Source organism: Bos taurus, chromosome 1, assembly GCF_002263795.3.
Source record: "Bos taurus isolate L1 Dominette 01449 registration number 42190680 breed Hereford chromosome 1, ARS-UCD2.0, whole genome shotgun sequence".
Lineage (NCBI taxonomy): Eukaryota > Metazoa > Chordata > Mammalia > Artiodactyla > Bovidae > Bos > Bos taurus.
In genome coordinates, this window is record NC_037328.1 from 45,075,618 (window position 1) to 45,098,338 (window position 22,721).

General features: G+C 40.1%; 1 protein-coding gene across 1 annotated transcript in view; it reads left to right on the top strand.

The window, feature by feature from the left end:
• The first annotated feature begins 6,447 nt into the window (after window positions 1–6,447).
• ADGRG7 (adhesion G protein-coupled receptor G7) overlaps window positions 6,448–22,721 on the top strand; it is a 63,263-nt gene continuing 46,989 nt past the window's right edge. The window contains exon 1 of the mRNA NM_001083702.1: window positions 6,448–6,788. Coding sequence (NP_001077171.1) covers window positions 6,674–6,788 — 115 coding nt within the window. The 5' untranslated portion in view covers window positions 6,448–6,673. The remainder of the gene's footprint in view (window positions 6,789–22,721) is intronic.

Sequence of the window (22,721 nt, forward strand, 5' to 3'; positions counted from 1 at the left end):
ATTAAAAGACACTTACTCCTTGGAAGGAAAGTTATGACCAACCTAGACAGCATATTAAAAAGCAGAGATATTACTTTGCCAACAAAGGTTCATCTAATCAAGGCTATGTTTTTTCCAGTGGTCATTTATGGATGTGAGAGTTTGAATGTAAAGAAACTGAGCACTGAAGAATTGATGCTTTTTAACAGTGGTGTTGGAGAAGACTCTTGAGAGTCCCTTGGACTGCAAGAAGGTCCAACCAATCCATCCTAAAGGAGATCAGTCCTGGGTGTTCATTGGTAGGACTGATGTTGAAACTGAAACTCCAATACTTGGGCCACCTGATGTGAAGAGCTGACTCATTGGGAAAGACCCTGATGCTGGGAAAGATTGAGGGCAGGAGTCGAAGGGGACATCGGAGGATGAGATGGTTGGATGGCATCACTGACTTGATGGACATGGGTTTGAGTGGACTCTGGGAGTTGGTGATAGACAGGGAGGCCTGGTGTGCTATAGTCCATGGGGTTCCAGACAAGCATATGATAGACTCTGAGAAATCTATAATTGAAGAAAGCTGTTACCTTTGCATAACCTAATGTCACCCATGTCCTTAACCACAGAGCTCCTATTCAGAGTAGTACTTGCCCAAGTCTCATTTCTTCATTCATGCAATGGGCAAAAGTATCCATTCCATGGGATTGTTGTACATATTTATAAATTAGATAAACTATGTAAAGTGCATAGCACCATGCTTGGTATTCTTTTTATGTTTCTTATTTATTGAAAATTATTCCCTTTATTATTGAAGAAATAATAGATATATTTATTATTATAATCAGATCAGATCAGATCAGGCACTCATTCGTGTCCGACTTTTTGTGACCCCATGAATCGCAGCACGCCAGGCCTCCCTGTCCATCACCAACTCCCGGAGTTCACTGAGACTCACGTCCATCGAGTCAGTGATTCCATCCAGCCATCTCATCCTCTGTCATCCCCTTCTCCTCTTGCCCCCAATCCCTCCCAGCATCAGAGTCTTTTCCAATGAGTCAACTCTTCGCATGAGGTGGCCAAAGTACTGGAGTTTCAGTTTTAGCATCATTCCTTCCAAAGAAATCCCAGGGCTGATCTCCTTCAGAATGGACTGGTTGGATCTCCTTGCAGTCCAAGGGACTCTCAAGAGTTTTCTCCAACACCACAGTTCAAAAGCATCAATTCTTCAGTGCTCAGCCTTCTTCACAGTCCAACTCTCACATCCATACATGACCACAGGAAAAACCATAGCCTTGACTAGATGAACCTTTGTTGGCAAAGTAATGTCTCTGCTTTTGAAAATGCTATCTAGGTTGGTCATAACTTTCCTTCCAAGGAGTAAGCGTCTCTTAATTTCATGGCTGTAGTCACCATCTGCAGTGATTCTGGAGCCCAGAAAAATAAAGTCTGACACTGTTTCCACTGTTTCCCCATCCATTTCCCATGAAGTGATGGGACCGGATGCCATGATCTTCATTTTCTGAATGTTGAGCTTTAAGCCCTTTTTCACTCTCCACTTTCACTTTCATCAAGAGGCTTTTGAGTTCCTCTTCACTTTCTGCCATAAGGGTGGTATCATCAGCATATCTGAGGTTATTAATATTTCTCCCGGCAATCTTGATTCCAGTTTGTGCTTCTTCCAGCCTAGCGTTTTCATGATGTACTCTGCATACAAGTTAAATAAGCAGGGTGACAATGTACAGCCTTGACGTCCTTCTTTTCCTATTTGGAACCAGTCTGTTGTTCCATGTCCAGTTCTAACTGCTGCTTCCTGACCTGCATATAGGTTTCTCAAGAGGCAGGTCAGGTGGTCTGGTAGTCCCATCTCTTTCAGAATTTTCCACAGTTTATTGTGATCCACACAGTCAAAGGCTTTGGCATAGTCAATAAAGCAGAAATAGATGTTGGTTAGAACACAATAAACATAAGAAGCAATAGTTAGAACCCTGTGTGGAACAACTGATTGGTTCAGGATTGAGAAAGGAGAACGACAGAGCTGTCTGCTGTCACCCTGTTTATTTAGCCTATCTGCTGAGCACATCATGAAAAATGCAGGGCTGGATGTTACAAGCTGGAATCAAGATAGGCAGGAGAAACATCAATAACCTCAGATATGCAGGTGATACCACTCTAATGGCAGAAAGCAAAGAGGAACCAAAGAACCTCTTGATGAGGGTGAAGGAGGAGAGTGAAAGAGACAGCTTGAAACTAAATATTAAAAAAAACTAAGATCATGGCATCCAGCCCCATTAGTTCATGGCAAATAGAAGAGGGAAATGTGGAAGTAGTGACAGATTTCCTTTTCTTGGGCTGTAAAGTCATTGCAGGTAGTGACTGCAGTCATGAATCAGAAGGTGATTGCTTCTTGGCAGGAAAGCTATGACAAACCTAGACAGTGTGTTGAAAAGTAGAAACATTACTCTGCTTACAAATGTTTATATAGTCAAGACTGTGGTCTTCTCAGTAGTCATGTATGGTTGTGAGAGCTGGACTGTAAAGAAGGCAGAAAGCCAGAGAATTGATGCCTTTGAACAGTGGTGCTGGAGAAGACTCCTGAGAGTACCTGGACAGCTGGGAGATCAAATCAGTCAATATTAAGGGCAATCAACCCTGAATACTCATTGGAAGAACTGATGCTGAAGCTGAAGTGCCAGTATTTTGGTCACCTGATCCAAACAGCCACCTCATTGGAAAAATCCCTGATTCTGGGAAAGATTGAGGGCAGAAGGAGAAGAGGGTATCAGAGGACGAGATGGCTGGATGGCATCACCGATGCAATGGACATGAACTTGGGCAAACTTCTGGAGATGGTGAGGGACAGGGAGGACTGGCATGCTGCAGTCCATGGGGTCCCAGAGTTGGACATGACTGGGCACTGAACAACAACAACATCGTGTTGGTTTCTACCAAACATCAACATGAATCAGCCATAGGTTTGCCCATCCAAGCTTTAGTTTGATTAAGTGAGTGTTGTAGAGAATAGGGAAAACACATAGTTGTTTGCGGGTTGAAAAGTCAGCTTAAATGTGTCCTCTTCTGTAAACCCTCTCCTACTCTACCAGGAACAGAACTCTAATTGCAATCCACTATAATTGAAGAGGTGGATATGCATTCATTCATTCTTTCAGTTGAGGACGGAGAAGGGTAGGGAAGATGGGTCTGTGGGCAGGAGAGGGTCAGAGTAACAGCAGCAGAGACACCAGCTGACCGTGACTCAGATGGTAGATTCGTTCGCTCGAGCTGCTGTGGCTTAAACAATAGAAATAATTTGCTTTGTAGTTCTGGAGACTAAAAGATCAAATTAAAGGCATTAGCAGCATTGGTTCCTTCTGAGGGCTGGGAAAGGAGGTTCTGTCCCCATCCTCTTTCTTTGGCTTGTAGATGGCCATTTCCCCCCTTTATATCTTCTTCCCTCAAAGCATTGCTATTGCTATTGCTAAGTCACTTCAGTCGTGTCTGTCTCTGTGTGACCCCATAGACGGCAGCCCACCAGGCTCCCCCGTCCCTGGGATTCTCCAGGCAAGAACACTGGAGTGGGTTGCCATTTCCTTCACCAATGCATGAAAAGTGAAAAGTGAAAGTGAAGTCGCTCAGTCGTGTCCGACTCTTCGCGACCCCATGGACTGCAGCCTACCAGGCTCCTCCATCCATGGGATTTTCCAGGCAAGAGTACTGGAGTGGGGTGCCATTGCCTTCTCTGCCCTCAAAGCATACTTGTGTCCAAATTTCCTCTTCCTATAAGGACACCAATCAGATTGGATTAGGGATACTCTGATGACCTCACTTTGACTTGATCACTGCTCTAATGACCCTATCTCCAATTATGGTCACGTTCTGAGGTACTGGAGTTTGGGACTTCAGTATATGAATTTTTAGAGGAATACAATTCAGCCCATAGCAGATGGGTTATAAGGCTGGGCTTCCATGCTTTTCAAAATTCACACTGGGCCAATAATGCCCACTCACCAACTGTCACTGTCAAAAGCGTGGGCTCCTTAAAGAAGCACAAGTACTGGAATCATGTGTTGGCATCACTGTTTGATCTCTAGGCAGCCTGGAGAACCTGTGGCTCTGCCTTTGCTTTTGTTATTGTTCCGTCTCTAAGTCGTGTCTGACTGTTTTTGACACTATGGATTGCAGCACATCAGGCTCCTCTCTCCTCCACTATCTTCCAGAGCTTGCTGAAATTGATGTCCATTGAGTTGATGATGTTATCTAACCATCTCATTCTCTGCCACCCCCTTCTCCTTTGCCTTCAATCCTTCCCCAAATCAGGGTCTTTTCCAATGAGTCTGTTCTTCACATCAGGTGGCCAAGGTATTGGAGTTTTAGCTTCAGCAACAGTCTTTCCAATGAATATTCAGGGTTAATTTCCTTTAGGATTTACTGATTTGATCTCCTTGCAGTCCAAGGGACTCTCAAAAGTCTTCTCCAGCACCACAATTCAAAATCATCAATTCTCCGGCACTCAGCCTTCCTTATGGAAAAACTCTCACATCTGTACATGACTGCTGGAAAAACCAGTAGCTTTTACTATATGGACCTTTGTTGGCAAATGGTATCTCTGCTTTTTAATGCACTTTCTAGGTTTGTTATAGCTTTCCTTCCAAGGAGCAAGCATCTTTTAATTTCATGGCTGCAGTCACCATCTGCAGTGATTTTGGAGCCCAAGAAAATAAAATCTGTTACTGTTTCCACTTTTCCCCCTTCTATTTGCCATCACCTTCCTCCTGAGAAATCTTTATGCAGGTCGAGAAGCAAGTCAGACCTGGACATGGAGCAACAGACTGGTTCCAAATCGGGAAAGTACATCAAGGCTGTATTTTGTCACCCTGCTTTTATTTAACTTAAATGCAGAGTGCATCATGAAAAATGGTGGACTGGATGAAGCACAAGCTGGAATCAAGATTGCTGGGAGAAACATTAATAACCTCAGATATGCAGATGACACCACACTTACGGCAGAAAGCGAAGAACTAAAGAGCCTCTTGATGAAAGTGAAAGAGGAGAGTGAAAAAGTTGGCTTAAAACTCAACGTTCAGTAAACTAAGATCATGGCATCTGGTCCCATCACTTCATGGGAAATAGATGGGGAAACAATGGAAACAGTGACAGATTTTATTTCTGGGCTCCGAAATCACTGCAGATGGTGACTGCAGCCATGAAATTAAAAGATGCTTACTCCTTGCAAGAAAAGTTATGACCAACATAACAGCATATTAAAAAGCAGAGACGTTACTTTGCCAACAAAAATTCATCTAGTCAAGGCTATGGTTTTTTCATTAGTCATGTATGGATATGAGAGTTGGACTATAAAGAAAGCTGAGTGCCGAAGAATTGATGCTTTTGAACTGTGGTGTCAGAGAAGACTTTTGAGAGACCCTTGTACTGCAAGGAGATCCAACCAGTCCATCCTAAAGGAAATCAGTCCTGAATATTCATTGGAAGGATTGATGTTGAAGCTAAAACTCCAATACTTTGGCCATCTGATGCGAAGAGCTGACTCATTGGAAAAGACCCTGATGCTCGGAAAGATTGGAGGTGGGAAGAAAAGGGGATGACAGAGGATGAGATGGTTGGATGGCATCACTGACTCAATGGACATGAGTTTGAGTAAGCTCTGGGTGTTGGTGATAGGGAAGCCTGGTGTGCTTCAATCCATGGGGTTGCAAAGAGTCGGACACGACTGAGCGACTGAACTGAACTGATTTGCCATAAAGTGATGGGACCAGATGCCATGATCTTAATTTTTTGAATGTTGAGCTTCAAGCTAGCTTTTTCACTCTCCTCTTTCACCTTCATCAATAGGCTCTTTAGTTTCTCTTCACTTTCTGCTATTAGAGTGGTATCATCTGCCTATCTGAGGTTGTTGGTATTTCTCCTGGCAGTCTTGAGTCCAGTTTGTGATTCTACCTCTGCTGCTGCTGCTGCTAAGTCGCTTCAGTCGTGTCCAACTCTGTGCGACCCCATAGACGGCAGCCCACCAGGCTCCCCCGTCCCTGGAATTCTCCAGGCAAGAACACTGGAGTGGGCTGCCATTTCCTTCTCCAGTGCATGAAAGTGAAAAGTGAAAGTGAATTTGCTCAGTCGTGTCTGACTCCTAGCGACCCCATGGACTGCAGCCCACCAGGCCCCTCCGTCCATGGGATTTTCCAAGCAAAAGTATTGGAGTAGGGTGCCACCGCCTTCTCCTCTACCTCTGCTAGAGGCTCCTAACAAAAAAGAGGAAGCTAAACTATAGGTGACCCTCCAGGTCCACTGCCTTCCTGACTTTTCTGTTTTTGTTTTTTCCTTTTTTTTTTCTTCCCTACTTTTTGCTTGTCAGGACATTTGCACTTTGACTCTGTTAAGCTATCCCCTCCCTTTCTCCTTTATTGCCCTGAGCTATCTTTCTTCCTCATAACACCAATCATTTTTTGCATGATCCCATTCAGTGAAGGATGAGGAAATAGCAAGCAGACTGTGTTCCTTTTATTAGGTGATTCGAACTGCTTCCTGCCTGATTAACATCAGAAATCCTAATGAAGATATCTGACTGACAGAACCCTGAGAGAAGCAATTGTGGTTTTTCTAGAAGAGTTTTTGATTAAAGTTCTTGGCTGAAGAAGAAAAGAAGCCAGTTGTCTTTCACCCAGACGTTGGTTTGTGGTTTGGATTCCCCATGGCTTCCAGCCACGCATGTAACCTCAGGGTGCTGGTGGCCGTCGTGTGTGGCCTGCTGACTGCCGTTGTTTTGGGACTGGGCATCTGGAGGCTTGTGATCAGGATCCAGAGAGGTAATGTTGTCCTGCTGTTTTTAACTCAGAATAAGAGAAGGTGTTGAGCCTCTGTGCTGCCACCTGATATACCAGTACTAGAAAGTGCCATGTCCAGGCTGAGGCTGAGAATCATTTATGAAATATAAAAGACAAGGGTCAATTTATGGCTAGCATATGGTTGTATATACATGAGTGTGTGAGTGCATGTGTGTGTGTGTGTGTAAGTGAGCAAGGTGATGAGCAACCAGTTGAATTGGCCTCTTCCTGCTCCTTTAACACCTGATTAAATGAATTGCAGAGTAATAATTAAGATCATTAGTAGCACATGTTTAGGTTTGTTAAGCTAAATCCAAGCTTAACAAACTTCCCTGCTAGCTCAGCTGGTAAAGAATCTGCCTGCAATGTGGCTGACCTGGGTTCAATCCCTGGGAAGATCCCCTGGAGAAGGGAACAGCTACCCACTCCAGTAGAATTGCCTAGAGAATTCACTGGACAGAAGAGCCTAGTGGCTACAGTCCATGGGGTTGCAAAGAGTCAGACATGACTGAGTGAGTTTTCACTTTCATTTTCTTTTAAGGAAGAAAAATAGTTTTGGACACACACATACACAAATAATTAAACATATGCAGAATGAAAGTTCATTTCAAGAAGAAAGTTTAGGAATGTTCTCACTAGGACTGTAAATAAAATGACCATGTTTTTCACACAAAGTTCCTACTTTTCAGGTATTGAAAGCTACTTAAAAATTAATGTCATTTAGAAAACAATTTTCCTGTTTAGTCAATAGATATTTGTTAGTCACCTGTTACATGGTAGAGCTGACCCTGAGAAAGGGAGGTAAAGGGCAGCAGTGTTAAGCAAAGAATGATGTTAAAGGAAAGCCCTAGAACCTCATAACAAAGAGTTTCCATAATCCTAATGCTAGTCCCTTTCCATAAAGGGATTCAAAGCTGGATGTTCTGAGCATTCCCTTTTATTTAAAAAGAGATAGAGAGAGAGAGAGAGTTTCTAATGAAATGGTGGGTGAAGACAGAAGATTTCAGGGAGAAGGCTGAGAGACCCAGCAGGAACACAGGGCATACCTGCAAAGATCCACTGTTGAGAGCAAAAGGAGTCATGAATGTTGGCTGCTTATGGAGTGATAACTGAGAATAGATCTGGTGTTTCTCCCCCAAAGACCATATTTAGAGAACACAGTATTGGTAGGGTTTAAAGAACAAGCAAGAGAAAATTTATCAGAACAAAAACAGTAAAATTCAAACTTGATGAAAATTTGTTTTTCTTTATTTAAGGTTTGTAAAATAATTTGAGGTTTTAAAAAAAAATATGAACTGCAGGTTTTATCCTATTAAGGCTACTAAATTTATAAGACCTTATCTAAAGGATATACTTTTAAGAACTGCCTCCCTTCCTTCCCTCCCACCTCCCTTCCTTCCTCCTTCCCTTCTTTTCTTCCTTTATAAGATATCTACTTTTAAAGGGAAATTTGTGGTAACTTACAAAGACCACAGCTACAATCAATTCAGTTCAGTTCAGTTCAGTCGCTCAGTTGTGTCCGACTCTTTGCAACCCCATGAATCGCAGCACGCTAGGCCTCCCTGTCCATCACCGACTCTTGGAGTTCACTCAAACTCATGTCCATCGAGTTGGTGATGCCATCCAACCATCTCATCCTCTGTCGTCCCCTTCTCCTCCTGCCCCTAATCCCTCCCAGCATCAGGGTCTTTTCCAATGAGTCAGCTCTTCCCATGAAGTAGACAAAGTATTGCAGTTTCAGCCTCAGCATCAGTCCTTCCAATGAACACCCAGGGCTGATCTCCTTTAGAATGGACTGGTTGGATCTCCTTGCAGTCCAAGGGACTCTTAAGAGTCTTTTCCAACACCACGGTTCAAAAGCATCAATTCTTCAGTGCTCAGCTTTCTTCACAGTCCAACTCTCACATCCATACATGACTACTGGAAAAACTATAGCCTTGACTAGACGGACCTTTGTTGGCAAAGTAATGTCTCTGCTTTTGAATATGCTTTCTAGGTTGGTCATAACTTTCCTTCCAAGGAGTAAGCGTCTTTTAATTTCATGGCTGCAATCACCATCTGCCGTAAAACAAGGACCAAAGTACAAAAACACTACAAGAACAGGACAAGACTGAGGATAGAAAGTAAATAAAAATCAAATGAGTTGCTAAAAACAAATACAAAACATATCCCTGTGTTTCCTGAGGACTATGCCAAAAATGCATAATAAGTAACATAGATCCAAGTAACATAATAACAGAGAACTCATGTTTAACAATAAAAGCATACCAGCTCTTCAGAAAAGACAAACATTTCCTTGCTCTAGCAGATTTTTTTTTAAGAAGGCTTTTTATGTAAGGGACATCCCTCAGTTTTGGGTAAACCTAGTGGAAAAGAAGGAAATGGCAACCCACTCCAGTGTTTTTGCCTGGAGAATCCCATGGACAGAGAAGCCTGGTAGGCTTCAGTCCATGGGGTCACACAGAGTCGGACACGACTGAAGCGACTTAGCAGCAGCAGCAGCAGTGGAAAAGAAGGGGGTTCTCATCTAAAGACAAAGATTGAAATACTGGTACTGTTTGCTGTTACTGTTTTGCCTTGTACACAATGGTTGGACATGGCCTTAGTTAGGAAGTTCTGGTTCCTCCACTTCACTCCTTTCCTTTCCACTTCTCTGCCGCCGCTTTCTATCCTGTCCCATTCCATCTCATGGAAGTATCGAATGCTCTCACTCTTGTCCCTTTACTGGGTATAGAGATGAATTGTTGTTTTTGTTATTTTAAATTTTTGGCTGCATTGGATCGTCATTGTGATGTTCGAGCTTAGTTACCCTGCAGCACGTGGGATCTTACTTCCCCGGCCAGGGATTGAACCAATGTATCCTGCATTGCAAGGTGGATTCTTAACCACTGGACCGCCAGGGAAATCCCAAGGTGAATTGTTATTAAACTTATTTTTTTAAGGGGAGCGTCTTGGATATCTCTGAGAAACTGATGAAAACTATGAATGCCTTCCCTAGAAAAAATAAACATATACATACAATTTGGGGTAAATTAATTTTATCACATTCAAAATTTATTTTCAATATAAACAGAATATATTTCCATGGTTTATGTTTAATATAATGTTTAGGCAATTATGTCTCTCTCATTTTTATTTTTCATGAAGAAGTAATGGCCTCTGTGTGAAAAAGTAGAAAAAAATTTAAATTCTGCTGTAAGTAAATTTCAATTAGGAGTTGCTGTTGCTTGGTTATAGAATGAACTTTAATGTATGTATTTCACTATTATAAAACTTACAGTTATTTTTTTTTACTGTAGTATGCTGAAAACTTCACATACCTTCTCTCATTTAATTCTAACAAGTATCTTTGAGGGAGTTTTTTTTTTTTAATATCCATGTTAAAGATACTTGGCTTTCATTTTGCTGTTGTTATTTAGTTGCTAAGTCATGTCCAACTCTTTTGCAACCACATGGACTGTAACCCACCAGGCTCCTCTGTCCATGGAATTTCCTAGGGAAGAATACTGGAGTAGGTAGCCATCTCCTTCTCCAGAGGATTTTCCGAGCCCCGGGATCAAACCCAAGTCTCCTGCTTGGCAGGTGGATTCTTTACCACTGAGCCACCTGGAAAGCCCTGGCTTTCATTTCACTCAAGTACGTATTTGCTCAAGAGACAAACTTGATAATAAATCAAACTCAGGTGACTGTTTGTAGAGGACAGACTCCATATGGGGGTTAAAAAAAAAAGTCCAGTACGGAGGAAATTGGGTTTTAGGCAGCTATACTTTCATTTAGTTTTAATCTTGCTGTTGTACACTTCTGTTCTGCTCCTTTTCCAATCTCCCTTCTTGCTTCCTCATATAATCGCTTTTTAAATCAAGAAAATAATTCCTATGAAAGGGAAGGGCTTTTTTGAGGAAGAAATTTTCTTATGTAATTGGCTGATGGGCATGCATTGTTTTAACATCAGTATTGAAAGTGAAAGTGGCTCAGTCGTGTCCGACTCTTTGCAATCCCATGGACTGTCCATGGAATTCTCTAGGGCAGAATACTGGAGTGGGTAGCCTTTCCTGTCTCCAGGGGATCTTCCTGACCCAGGAATTGAACCAGGGTCTCCTGCATTGCAGGCGGATTCTTTACCAACTGAGCTATCAGGGAAGCTGATCCCATTTTACAAGTCACTTTTTTAAATTAAGAGACCAGAACTTTGGTTTAGTGAATTTTTCCTTGATTTTTGAATTCTGAATTTAACCTCACCCATGGGTTTTTGATTACACATATTATTGAAGAACATCTGTTGTATAACATGGTGACTAAGAGTGTGTACATAATAGTTGTCGAAAAATTACATGAGTAGGGGAAAAAAGTTGTGCAGCCAGACTGCCTGGTTTTTACTAAGTAAACTGGAGCCAGTTTCAACATTTCTGTACCTCCATTCTATTAATTGTATTATAAATATAATAAACATATAAACCCCATCTTATAGGGCTGTTATGAGGATTAGTTAATACATTTACAATTTAAAGATGATATCTAGTACACTGTAGGTACTCAAATTTTTCATGTATGTATTTTTAGATAATTTAGTGCAGTTTTCTCCACTCCCAGATATGTACCTTGAATAGATGCCCTTGATCTAGTTTGGACCTTTGGATTGAAACTCAGCTTATCAAGCTGGAGCTGCAGTAAGTTTAATCATAAATTTCAGCTGACTAGCTCAAATAGAAACAGAAACAGTTCTAAGAACTGCCATATCTCTCTGCTCTTATTTTTCAATATTTACACTTCACTAGACCATAGGGGCAGAGAAGGCAATGGCACCCCACTCCAGTACTCTTGCCTGGAAAATCCCATGGATGGAGGAGCCTGGAAGGCTGCAGTCCATGGGGTCGCTGAGGGTCGGACACGACTGAGCGACTTCACTTTCACTTTTCACTTTCATGCATTGGAGAAGGAAATGGCAACCCACTCCAGAGTTCTTGCCTGGAGAATCCCAGGGCCGGGGGAGCCTGGTGGGCTGCTGTCTATGGGGTCTCACAGAGTCGGACACGACTGAAGTGACTTAGCAGCAGCAGCAGACCATAAGGAGAAATTTTTATTCAATCATTTAACTAGTTTATTGGAATATGTAACCAGGTAGTTAATGTTGAACAAATTTCACCTTAAAGGCTATACTTTTTGTGTATTAATTTAAGTTTTTTCGTTTTTTTCCCCCACTGTGGAGTAAGCTTTCATAAACATTGTCCTCTCATTTAATAATAAACTTTATCTTCACCCAAATATTTCAAATTCCTGGTCTGGGACAAATGACAGATCCCTGGATTTTTAAATCCCTAAAGACTCTGAGCTAGACACTAGAGTTTCCTGATGGAATTTCTTTGACTAATAAATAAAAGATATTTTTATTTCCCCACTTAATCAAACTAGACATTTCAAAATAGATTCTAATTTTGTCTAGTTTAGGAGAAGAAATTGAATTCATATTTTCCATTTGGAATTTTAAGTATTTTTTGCTACTTTTCAAAGCAGCATGAAATGTGTCACATATGTCCAGTATTTAATTTTCCATAATGTGCATTAAGGTATAAAAATAGGGCTAGAATTTCTGGAAGTATTACTTATCACAATTTAAAAGAATGTAAGGAAATGTTATTATCTCACTGGAGTTATAAAAGAAAATGAGAAAAGAAAAATACCACTATTAAGTAGTATTCTTTTTTATTTAATAATTTTCCTTATTTTATTTTTGGCTGTGTAGGGTCTTCATTGCTGGCTGGGCTTTTCTCTAGTTGCAGTGCCTGGGTTTCTCAGTGCAGTGGCTTCTCTTCTTGTGCAGCGCGGGCTCTAGGGCATGCAGGTTTCAGTAGACGCAGCACTTGGACTCAGTAGTTACGGGTCTTGGGCTCTAGAGCACAATCTCAATAATTGTGGCATATGGGCTTAGTTGCCCGGTAGTATATGGGACTTTCCTGGACCAGGGTCCAACCTATGTCTCCTGCATTGCAGGTGGATTCTTTACTGCTAAGCCACCTGGGAAGCCCAACCCTGTGCCTATATCAAATAACACAGATTCATAATATATAAAACAAAACAGGCAAGCTTATTCAGATAAATTTACAATTAGGTTGGTTGAAAGTAATGCTTTCCTGTTAGAAACTGACAGATGAAGTAGAGAAAATGAATAAAGGTTCATAAATTTGAAAACTATATCTAACAAACTGGACAGTAGATTTTACATATTTGAATTGCCAGGAAAAAAAGGTTAATTTATTATTTTCAGAAGAAAGTCTTACTGAGTACCAAAGAATCAATTTCATAGATTATGTTTTGTGACTACAATGCAATACAATTAGAAGGTAATGTATAAACTGACCAAGAAGATTCAAATAAATGTTGAAAAAACTGTTTTAAATGATGCAAAGAAGAAATCAAATGAAAATTACAAAATACTCAGAACTTCAGTGGAGGCACTCTCTATAACAACTGTGTGCACAGCTAAAAATATAGTTGGAATCAAACATTAAATATTAATTAACATGTGAGCAATCTAGAAAGATGGTATAGATGAACCTGTCAGCAGGGTGAGAATAGAGAGGCAGACAATAGAACACAAATTAAAAAACGCTTACTCCTTGGAAGGAAAGTTATGACCAACCTAGACAGCATATTAAAAAGCAGAGACACTACTTTGTCAACAACGATCCATCTAGTCAAGGCTAGGGTTTTTCCAGTGGTCATGTATGGATGTGAGAGTTGGACTATAAAGGAAGCTGAGCACAGAAGAATTGATGCTTTTGAACTGTGGTGTTGGAGAAGACGCTTGAGAGTCCCTTGGACTGCAAGGAGATCCAACCAGTCCATCCTAAAGGAAATCAGTCCTGGGTGTTCATTGGAAGGACTGATGTTGAAGTTGAAACTCCAATATTTTGGCCACCTGATGCAAAAAGCTAAGTCATTGGAAAAGACTCTGATGCTGGGAAAGATTGAAGGCAGGAGGAGAAGGGGATGACAGAGGATGAGATGGTTGGATGGCATCACCAACTCAATGGACATGAGTTTGAGTAAACTCTGGGAGTTGGTGATGGACAGAGAGGCCTGGTGTGCTGTAATCCACGGGGTCACAAAGAGTTGGACACAACTGAGTGACTGAACTAAGCTGAATTGAACTGATGAAGACACAGAAGATGTAGGAGAGGGTGGGACAAATTGAGAGAGTAGCATTGACATATATACTACCACGTGTAAAATAGCTAGTGGGAAGCTGCTGCATAACACACGGAGCTCGGAGCTGGGCTTGGTGCTCTGTGTGACCTAGAGGGATAGGATGGGGAGGGGTGGGAGGGAGCCTCAACATGGAGGGGAATGTATGTCTATATACAGCTGATTCACATTGTTCTACAGGAGAAACAACATTGTAAAGCAATTATATTCCAATAAAATAAAAATACAGTTAGAATGACATAGCTTTAGGTATATATTAAAAATCAAGACAGTGAAATAATAAGCATTCTAACTTTAGAAGTTAAAAAAAGAGTAAATTCTAAACTATGTTACGCAGTAATGAAAATAAGAACAAATTAATAGAATGGAAATCAAAGAAACAAGAGCTGAGATCAACAAAACCAGAAGCTAGTTTTCCGGAAAGATAAATTAAAAAAAAAAAAAAAATATATATATATATATTTCCGGCGAGATTCCTTAAGACTAGTTCTAACCCTTGCACGCCTCGTCAGCTTCCGGGCCCTCAGAAGCCCTGCCCCGCGTCTGGGACTGTGCCTCCCTTTCTCGTCATCCACTCTGGGGCCAACCATGTTGCTCCGGCTCCCCTGACTGTGAGGGGAGGCTGTTCACAGTGTGGTGTGAGAAGAGCTTGCCGGTGTGGCCTGGAGTGTCCGCCTGTGTGAGCGCAAGGCTGCCTGAGTGTGGGGCAGGACGGACAGAAGGCAAGAAGGGGCAGCTGCCAGCCACTGCCCTCCTGAGGTAGGGCTCCGAGGAACCCACGGTTTCTAAATTCAGACCTGGATTTTCAGGTCCTTATGAAGGTATTTTATCACGGCGTTAGAGGTTTCCTTTTCCTTTTGTATAAATGGTAGGTAGGTCTTCATTGTACTTTGTCCCAGACCTCACATAGGGTTGTGTTGCTGGCGAAAATACAAATTAGTACCACTCCTGCGGCGAGATGATAATTACTTTCAAGATGCGAATGTGTACTCTTTGGCTCAGTAATTTCATGTCTGGAAATTGATTCTACAAATGGATTTGTACAACGGGCGAAGTAAAATGTGTAGAATGCAATTTTGAAGCAACAACTGAAAACAACGAAAGTGCCATCGATAAGGGGTTAAGTAAGTTAGGACACAATCAGATAATGGAATATAATGCACCTGTAAAGGAAGATGTGGAAGTTCTCTGAACCACATGAAAAGATTTTGACATTCATTAAGTGTAAGAGCAAGCTACAGAAAACGGGGGAAAAAATAAGACTATAGATTCATATTTGCTTATCCTTGTGAAAAGAAAGATTGGAAAAAATAAGTAGAAATTACTTGTGTATATTTGTGGATGGGGATAAGTGTTATTTTTATATTTCAACTCTGAAATATTACCTAATAAAATATATATTAAAATAAGACAGTGATTTCAAAAAAAACACAGAAACTAGTGAGGAAACTCATAAGCAAATACCATGGAAAACCTTATCCTACTTTGGTAGGATACTTTGGTCAAGTGGCAGTTTTCTTAAAGAAATGTAAATGACCAAAATTTACTCCAAAATGAAGAGACAAAACAAGAATAGAACTGTAACCATTAAAAGTTATTAGGTTTTTTTTAAATTAAGAAATTACATGCGAATGCTACATACTGACTATCTTAGATATATTTATAATATAAACTGTGACAGGGAAGATAATTTCAGAATAGTGTTATATGTAGGTGGGGGTGAAGAAATATTAATATGAAGGAACTCAAAGGGTTTCAGCTCTTTGTATAAAGTTTCATTGCTCATACACAATCCATGGAATTCTCCGGGCCAGAATAGTGGAGTGGATAACCTTTCCCTTTTCCAGGGGATCTTCCCAACCAAGGATCAAACCCAGGCCTCCCACATTGCAGGCGGATTCTTTACCAGCTGAAGCACAGGGAAGTCCAAGAATACTGGAGTGGGAAGTCTATCCCTCCTCTAGGGGATCTTCCCGACCCAGGAATCAAACCAGGGTCTCCTCCATTGCAGGCGGATTCTTTACCGACTAAGCTATCAGGGAAGCCCTAATGTCTGAAGCAAATCTGAGAGAAAGTTACTCTTGTAAACCAGGATATGGTAGCTAGAGATGTCTTGTTATTTCCTATACCTTGCATATTTTAAATATTTTATAATTTAAAAAGATTTTCACATTTCCTTGGTTACACAGAAGTTTTTCACATAACAGTTTCAATTAAATTTCTCTTGCTAGATTGTAAGCTGTTTGAGATCAGAATCCATATCTCTTTAAAAAAAAAAAAAACTAATTATTTTTATTTTTATTATTTTTTATTTTTAATTTATTTATTTTAATTGGAGGCTAATTACTTTATAATATTGTAGTGGTTTTTAGAGCAGTTTTAGGTTTACGGAAAAATTAAGCAGAAAGTACAGAGAATTCCCATTTACTGTCTCTCTCTCTCATCACCCCACCCCCTCTATAGTTTCCCTTATTAATATCTTACACTGATGTGTTGCTTTTGTTTCAATAGACAAGCCAATGTTGACACATGATTATTATATATAGGTGACATTATGGTTCACTCTTCTGTTATAGTGTTGTGTGGATTTTGACAAATACATAATGACAGATAGTCACTGTTACAGGATCATACAGAATAGTTTACTGCCCTGAAAATCCAGTTCATTTCACCTATTCATCCTACCCTCCCTTCCCCAACCCCTGATTTCTTTACTGTCTCTGTAGTTTTGGCTTTTCCAGAATGATATATTTGAAATCATACTGTATGTAGACTGGCTCCTTTCACTTAGCTAAACATGTTTAATATTCCTCCATATCTTTTGTGGGCTTCATAGATCATTTCTTTTTATGGCTAAATAATATGCCATTGTATGGATATTCCACAGGTGTTATTTTTTTTTAATCTATTCATGAAGGTCATCTAATTTGCTTCCAGTTTTAGGTGATTATATATACCATTGTTATAAACATTCAGGTGCTGCTTTTTGTGTGGGGACAAGTTTACACTTATTTGGGTGAATGCCTAGGAGCATCCTAAAGTTTGCAATATATATTAATTAATATATAATTAATTAATATATATATATAATATATAATTAATTAATCTAAATTCACTTTCTAGTAATAATATATAGTCCCATGAGTAATGCCACCACCTTATAGCAGATCTTCCCAATTCCTCATTCTCTTTCTTTATAACATTTCTTGTCATTCATTTCATTTGTCCATAAGCTTTAATCATCTCATGTATCATTATTATTATTATTTTGAACAAACTGTTATCAGATCGATTAAGAATAAAAAAAAACTGGAAGACTTATTTTACCTTCATTTATTCCTTCTCTAATTCTCTTCTTACGTAGATCTGAGTTTCTGACCTGTATCATTTCCTTCTTTCTGAATAAATTTCCTTTAACATTTCTTGCAAGGTAAGTCTTCTGGTGATGAACTCCCTAAATTTTTCTGTCTGAGAATGTCTTTCTTCTTTACTTTTAAAGGATAATTATTTGGATGCAGAATATTTTGTTGTTTTCATTCAGCACTAAATATTTAACTCTACTCGTTTTTTGCTTGCATGATTTCTGAGGAGAGTTCCAGTATAGCTTTTATACTTGTTGCTTTATAGGTATTTTTCTCCCTTTTGACTTCTTCTGAAATGATCTTTTTGTCTTTGATTTTTTGCTGTTTGAATAGGAGGTGCCTAAGTATAGGGTTTTGTTTTATTTTTAACTTTTATCTGAGTTAGTGTGTTCTCTGACTCTGAGACTGCTGATTCTGTGATTTGGTGTCTGTCATTTATTTTGGAATAGTCTCAGCCATCAAAACTTAAAATGTCTTTTCAGTTCTTTTTGCTCTTTCCTCTACTTCTGTTGGACTTCCCTTATAGCTCACTCAGTAAAGAATCTGTTTGCAATGCAGGAGACCTGGGTTCAATTCTTGGGTTGGGAAGATTTCCCTGGAGAAGGAAATGGCAACCCACTCCAGCATTCTTGCCTGGAGAATCCCATGAACAGACCAGCCTGGCAGGCCAGTCCATGGGGTTGCAAAGTCAGAGATGACTTAGCGACTAAACCACCACCACTCCTTCTCCTATTCCCATTATATATATGTTATACCTTTTGTCCCATAGTTCTTAGATATTCTATTTTTCACAGTTTTTTTTTTTTTCCTCCTTTTAGTTTGGGAAGCTTCTACTGAATTCTTCAAGCGCACTGATTCTTATCAGTCTACTGATGAACCCAGCAAAGGAATTCTTCATTTCTGTCAGTGTTTTTTGATTACAGCATTTCTTTTTGATTCTTGCTTAGAATTTCCATTTATCTGATTATATTACCTCCTTGTTCTTAAAGATTGCCCATTTTTTCATTAAAGCTCTTAGTATATTAATAATAATTATCTTTAATTCCTGGTCTGATAATTCCAGAATCTCTGCTGTCTATAAATCTGGTTCTGATGGTTGGCTTGTCCCCTCAGTCATTTTTTGCCTATCAGCATGCCCTGTAATTTTTAGTTGAGAATCTGACATGATGTATTAGGTAAAAGAGATTGAGGTGCCTTTAATGTGAGGTTTTATGTTAGGCTGTGTTTTCTATTTATAGTAGCTGTAGGTGTTCCTTGCCAGTCAGTCTTCCCACAACTACTTCCCACCCTTTAGGCAAACACTGTTCTGATTGTATCACCGTAGATTAATTGTTATCCTTGAACTTCAAAAAAGAACCATATAAGATTTACTCTTTTATGTCTGAATACTCTTGTTAACATGTTTTTAAGATTCATTGATGTTGTATATCTTTTTATTACTAAACAATGAATAGTCTATTATATGGATATACTATAATTCATTTATTCAGTCTGCTGTTGATGGTGGTTTCCTTTTTTTTTTTCCCTTTTAACTACAATAAATAAAACTTCCGAGTGATTTCCCTGGCAGTCTGGTGGTTAGGATTACATGGGGCCTGGGGTGATCCTTGGTCAGGCAACTAAAATCCTACAAGCCACAGTGTGGCCAAAAAATAAAAAAAATTTAAAAACCTGAAAACTTCTGAGATTGGATTCCCTGGGAAACAAATTCTGAGTTGAAGGTTTTAGTTTTACTATATTAAAAATTTCAACAGGTGGTGTAGGGATCAGTACTCACGGGGAATGACAGGCAGGATTGGGTGAAAGAAGAAACTGAACTGCAACACAGTGGGAGCTGGGCTGGCCCTTCAGAGTTGCCCTCTGTGTATTAGCTATCTTGCTGCAGAAGAAATCACCCCGAAACCTAGTGGCTTAAAGCCACAATTATTTATTATCTGTCAGAATTCAGAATTTGGAAGCAGCCTGCCTATGTAGTTCTGGATTAGGATGTCTCATAAAGTTGCCCTCAGATGGTGGCTGGAGCTGGGGTCACCTAAATGCTTCTCCACCCATGTGCAGTGCCTGGGCTGGGAAGACTCAGAAAGTTGAAACAGCTGAAGCTCCTCCAGCTTTCCTGTGTCTGTGTAGTTCCCCACTTGATATCTCCAGCATGGAGGCTTCAGAGTAGCCAGGCTTCTTACATGTATCCTATAGGCTCAAGGCTTCTAAAGCATCTCCCTCTGAGTGAGAAGGAGCTAGGTGGAGGCCAAACCACCTTTTATGATCCCATCTGGAAGTCACACAGCACATTTCTCACACTGTATTAGTCAAGACAGATACAAAATTCCTCTGGATCCAAGGAGAGACCATAAACCTGCTTCTCGATGGAGAAGTGTCATCATTACAAGAAGAGTGAATGAGATGGAACATGTAGTACAGCTGTCTTTGGAAAATACTTTCTTTGAGGCATTGAGGCTGGGGAATGAGACTTTATTCCCTAGCATTGACTAGTCATGGCATGTGTCATAAGGCTCTTGTATGAGCTGATTCTCTTCAGTTGAGGGCAATTCCTAGAAAAGGATTCAGCTGTTTTCTTAGTTGTCAACATCCCTCAAAGCTGGGGGTAGCTCAGTCAGTAAAGAATCTGCCTGCAGTGCAGGAGATCCGGGTTCAATCCCTTGGTTGGGAACATCCCCTGGATGAAGGAAATGACAACCCACTCCAGTATCCTTGCCTGGAAAATCTCATGGACAAAGGAGCCTGGTGGGCTGTAGTCCATGGGGTCACAATGAGTAGGGCACGACTGAGTGACTAACACTTAGTTACTTAACTTACTCAAAGCTGGAGGAGTGAGTGCTTCAGTCCTAAAGGTGGCATATGATTGACTGCATTTACTGCAGGTGTTAGAAACATTCTAGTCTCTTTGTGGACATATATTTCCTTTATTTTGCATATTTATGTAGGCATGGAATTTCTCATCATATGTATGTGTATCTTTATTTAGCTTCATGTTAGTACCAAACAGCTTTCCAAAACGGTCGTACCATCTGAAATTCTTAGCAGCAGTTTGCTAGAGTTCCAGTTGTTTCACATCCTTAACATTTGGCATCATCCTTTTGTAATTTTAGCCATTCTAGTTGGGTGTGAGATGATATTTCACTGCGGTTTTACTTTGCATTTCTCTGATGACTAATATGCTGATCACTTTCATGTGATTAGTGCCCTTCCGTATATCTTCTTTTATGAAGTATGTATTCAAGCCTTTTACCCATTTAAAAAAGTGGGTTGTTTGTGTTACTAATAATGTGTACTGTCTACAATTTACAGTCCTAATTTATAGTTATAGCAACACTTTCTTTGACAGAGAAGTACTGCAAATATTTTCTCCCAGTCTGTAGCTTCTATTTTTATTATCTTAATGGTGTGTTTTGATGAGCAGTATTTTAAGTACAGTTTATCAATATTTTTTTTCTTTTATGTTTAGTGCTTTTTACATCTTCTTTAAATAAAAATCTTTGTCCTAAAGTTGTGGAGATATTCATCTCCTGTTTTCCCAGGGAAGCTTTGTAGTTTTAGCTTTTGTGTCTCAGGTCCATCTCGTATTGTGTTTTTTTATTTTTTTTTTAATTTTATTTTATTTTTCAACTTTACATAATTGTATTAGTTTTGCCAAATATCAAAATGAATCCGCCACAGGTATACATGTGTTCCCCATCCTGAACCCTCCTCTCTCCTCCCTCCCCTTACCCTCCCTCTGGGTCGTCCCAGTGCATTAGCCCCAAGCATCCAGTATCGTGCATCGAACCTGGACTGGCAACTCGTTTCATACATGATATTTTACATGTTTCAATGCCATTTTCCCAAATCTTCCCACCCTCTCCCTCTCCCACAGAGTCCATAAGACTGTTCTATACATCAGTGTCTCTGCTGTCTCGTACACAGGGTTATTGTTACCATCTTTCTAAATTCCATATATATGCGTTAGTATACTGTATTGGTGTTTTTCTTTCTGGCTTACTTCACTCTGTATAATAGGCTCCAGTTTTTTTAAAATATTAATTTTTATTTATTTTCAGCTGTGCTGGCTCTTCATTGCTGTTCAGGCTTTTCTCTGGTTGCAGCGAGCTGGGGCTGCTCTCTCGTTGTGGTGCGTGGGCTTCACATTGTGGTAGCTTCCCTCGCTGTGGAGCACAGGTTCTAGAGCTCGCAGGCTTCGATCATTGTGCCTCCCTGGCTCTAGAAAACAAGCTCAGTAGCTGTGGTGCGTGGGCTTAGCTGCTCTGCAGCATGTGGGATCTTCCTGGATCAGGGATGGAACTTGTGTCTCCTGCATTGGCAGGCGAATTGTTTACCACCAAGCCGCCAGGGAAGCCCTGACATTTGAGCGTGGTATATTATCCAGTTAGTCTAGCACTATTTGTTGAAACATTTTTCCTTTTCCAACCAAATTGCCTTGGAATCTTTTCAAAGAATCAACCAACTATATATATTTTATCTATTTCTAAACTGTTTATTCTATTTCAGTGGTGTGTTTGGCTGTTTTTATGATGATCTCATAATGTTTTGATTGCTATAGCTGTATAATAAATCATAAAATTAGTAATGTCAGTGATCCAACTCTTTGTTTTGTTGTTTTAATTTTTTTTGGACTTTAGTTGATTCACAGTGTTGTGTTAGTTTCAGATATACAGCCAAGTGAATCAGTTATATACAAATATCCACTTTTTTTTTTTAAAGATTCTTTTCCCATATAGGCCATTACAAAGTATTGAGTACAGTTCCCTGTTTGTTTTGGCTTTTCCAGGTCTTTTACATTTCCATAATATTAAAAAAAATTTTATTTGACTGCACTGGATCTTAGTTGCTACATGTGGGATCCAGATTCCCTGACCAGGGATCGAACCCAGGCCCCCTGCATTGGGAGTGCAGAGTCTTAACTACTGGACCACCTGGGAAGCCCTCCATAACATCTTGAGATCAGTTTGTCAATTTCTACAAAAAAAAGTTCTTTTGTTTTAGATTTTGGCTTTATCAATTTGAGGACAATAGACTCTTGAACAACTATGAGTATTTGACACATACATGGTCTATATTTCCACTTATTTAGATATTTTTAAAATACAATTTTATTTGTTTGTTTCTTGGCTTTTCTGGGTCTTTGTTGCTGCATGAGCAACACTCGCGTTGCACTCTAGTTGCAGTGAGCTGGGGCTAACTCTCTGGTTGTGATGCATGGGTTTCTCATTGTGGTGGCTTCTCTTGTTGCTGAGCATGGGCTCTAGAGAGTGTGGGCTCAGTAGTTGTGGCCCACGGGCTTAGTTGTTCCATAGCATGTGGGATCTTCCCAGACCACGGGTGGAACCCATGTCTC